The sequence below is a fragment of the Pelobates fuscus genome, chromosome 1 (genome assembly GCF_036172605.1).
Source record: "Pelobates fuscus isolate aPelFus1 chromosome 1, aPelFus1.pri, whole genome shotgun sequence".
In the NCBI taxonomy this organism is placed as follows: Eukaryota; Metazoa; Chordata; class Amphibia; order Anura; family Pelobatidae; genus Pelobates; species Pelobates fuscus.
This window is the reverse complement of record NC_086317.1, coordinates 149,059,588-149,062,549: the sequence shown is the minus strand read 5'-3', so window position 1 is coordinate 149,062,549 and position 2,962 is coordinate 149,059,588. Positions and strand designations below refer to the sequence as shown.

The 2,962-nt window shown below is 41.4% G+C and overlaps 1 protein-coding gene across 1 annotated transcript; it reads left to right on the top strand.

Annotated features, from left to right (window-relative positions):
* The first annotated feature begins 704 nt into the window (after positions 1-704).
* Positions 705-2,177, top strand: G0S2 (G0/G1 switch 2). Its single transcript, XM_063444339.1, has 2 exons — positions 705-913; positions 1,623-2,177. Exon 2 carries the CDS (start codon positions 1,655-1,657, stop codon positions 1,949-1,951), a length of 297 nt encoding a protein of 98 aa, XP_063300409.1. The 5' UTR covers positions 705-913; positions 1,623-1,654; the 3' UTR covers positions 1,952-2,177.
* The last annotated feature ends 785 nt before the right edge of the window (positions 2,178-2,962 follow it).

The window sequence follows — 2,962 nt, the reverse complement described above, 5'->3', positions numbered from 1 at the left end:
GTTATGAACATGGTGTCCCATCTGTGCTTATCCAAGGACCTTCAAAAATTAAAAATCACACACACAAAGACATGTTTATGGTCATAATAAAAGCTGACATCTTCATGATGTATGATAAGGGATAGCTGTATCATGCTTAAACCTACCTATTACTTGTTAGTTTTTGGTGTTGTTTTTTTTTTTTTGCCATACAGAGGTTTGTTGAACCACATAATAAAAAAATATACCAATACCAATGGGATAAAAAAAAAAATATGAAATAAAAAACAAGAGAATGGCTAACAGGTTTAAGATCTTGTCTAACTCACACAAAACCCAAAATGCCTCAATATGAGTGGCTAATTACAAAACAAAACCAAATGAAAGTGCCTGAGGAGGTGGGGGGCGGGTTACAAATTCACTGTCCTAATTCACCCTGCACGTTTACTACGTGACAACACTAGTCCAAGGAATGGATACAATAAAAAAAAAACTATACCTTCCCCCACGGGGGGAGCTGAGCATGCATGCTGCATGCATGCACTGAGCGTGCTAAGCCCTATACCATTAGCAGCTAGCCCACAGCACACAGGGCTGGCTAGGTGTCTGCTCAGGATGCCAAGAGCAGTGCGTGATCAGCACATGGTTCCACCTTTCCCCGCCCCCTAGTGACGTTGCTGAGGGGGCGGGGTTGGGTCCTTTAAATGGAACTAGTGTGGCAAGATGCAGACAATTCATTCTGCAGACATTGAGACCTGCACGTTGATTACAGCAATACAGCAATACAGCAATACAGCAATACAGCAATACAGCAATACAGCAATACAGCAATACAGCAATACAGCAATACAGCAATACAGCAATACAGCAATACAGCAATACAGCAATACAGCAATACAGCAATACAGCAGTGATACTGAGCTCTCCTTACTGGGTAAGTGGGAAATGAAAGATTTATAGAGTCTTGTTTAGCGATGTTTTTCCTCTGTTACATGCTTTGATTGCTGGATTTTATGTGCTTTAATTCTATTATAAGATCTTTATGTAGACTTGTCAGTCTGTTTATACGTGTGTTACAGGCATGTAGCTATTAACACTGATATGTTAGTTTTCATTCAAATAGTTTTTTTTTTTTTTATTTAATGAGAGGGTACGAATTATTAAACCAAATCCGTTTATGTGGTCCTTAAGGGGTGCATATTACCTTTTTGGTTTGCTCTAGCTGATAACTGCTAACAGATAACAGTAACTGCTAGGTGCTGTTATGCTATTACTTTGGTAGATGCTGTGGATCGTAGTTTATTTTAGATATTGTGTCGGATTCTGTTGAATTAAGCACCAAATAAGTGGGGTTTAGGACTGGTTTATAAGTTTCAGACTGCCAGCTGTTGTTTCTTTGGCTGGAAAAGGTTCATTAGATCTTTAACTAGCTAATTGGAGATCCAGAATTTAAAATACCCAGTCACAATGTAAGATTAATGGTCTCTTTATGCTTGGAATAGTTAATTATTTTAAGGGTTCCCTGGTTTGTTTGTTTGTTTGGGTTTACAGCGAATGCATTTCATATTTAGTAGATTTAGCTCTTCCCCCTATTCATTGAACAGCATACTAATGACTGCCTGCTTTGTTTTGTTTGTTTACAGTTTGGATATCTGACGTTGTAAAGCCATTTATCATGGAAACCATGCAGGAGCTGATTCCTTTCGCTAAAGAGATGCTCAGCCAGAAACCCAGCAGAAAAATGGTGAAAATCTATATGCTGGGCAGTGTGCTGGCATTTTTCGGGGTAGTCATTGGACTGGTTGAGACTGTATGCAGCCCATTTGTTGGAAAAGACAATGAAGAGGAAAAGACCCCAGCCCCTCTGTCCGCACCAGTCCCTCTGCAAAAAAAGGAAGAGGTTGTCTTCGAAAAAAGCAAACCCCAAGTGGTTGGGGCAAGAAACTTGACTAACCGGGGGCACGCATCCTAGGCACTTGCCCCTTGGTTACTGATAGACTGCAGAGTGTGCGTTGTATTGTACGTGAAGCGAATGATGACCTGTGTATGGCGACGCCAAGGAGCTGCGTCAGTGTGGACTAATTAAACTTGCTGCTGTGCAGCAGTGCAAACTACTCCTGGGTTATACCCACATTTTTATATTCTAAATGCCTATATATTTTGCTTTTTTAATAAATTTTATTTTATTATGAATACAAGCTCAGCCTCTGTCTAATTGCAGCAATAAAGGTTGGTCAATTGGCTTAGTGTTCCTTAATAAGTCAACATTTCATGCCAGTGAGTACTCAAAGTTACTAAAACACAGGGCTTGACAAATACTGGCCAGATGCCACATGGTTACTTAGCTTCATCTGTTGGCATCCACAATACATGCTGTGCCCATTCAACAGAGCAGCCATCAAGCTCTTACATACCAGTGTTTCATACTAGGTGCCACTCCAATAACTGCAAGAGAATGGGGTGAAGTTGAAGTGGTCTGATGCCTATAGTGTCGCTTTATCTCAGTAAGTGGTCTGGGTGCCTTACCCCAGTAATTTTAACCCTTCAATGTAAAACATTGCCTTTTAGTAGATATGGCACTTTTTCACCTCAGGAAGACTGCCACTAGAGGCGCTTCCACTGGTTCTCTCGCATGTCCCCTCCCCTGAATGCTTCTCATAAAGAGCATTAGATTGGAGGTGCATGCACTTCTCATCTCCAATAATCCACTAGGAGCAGACGAATCGGTGTCTGCCAGATGACCTTGTGAGATGGGTCTAGGGCAGGGATAAGCAACCTTCGGCTCTCCAGATGTTGTGGACTACATCCCCCATAATGCTCTTACACACATAATGCTGGCAAAGCATCATGGGAGGTGTAAGTCCAAAATATCTGCAGAGCCGAAGGTTGCCTATCCCTGGTCTAGGGCTAGGCTAGTGATGGCTAACCTTGACACCATAAATTATTTTTGGACTACATATACCAAGATGTGCAGCTGGCTTTT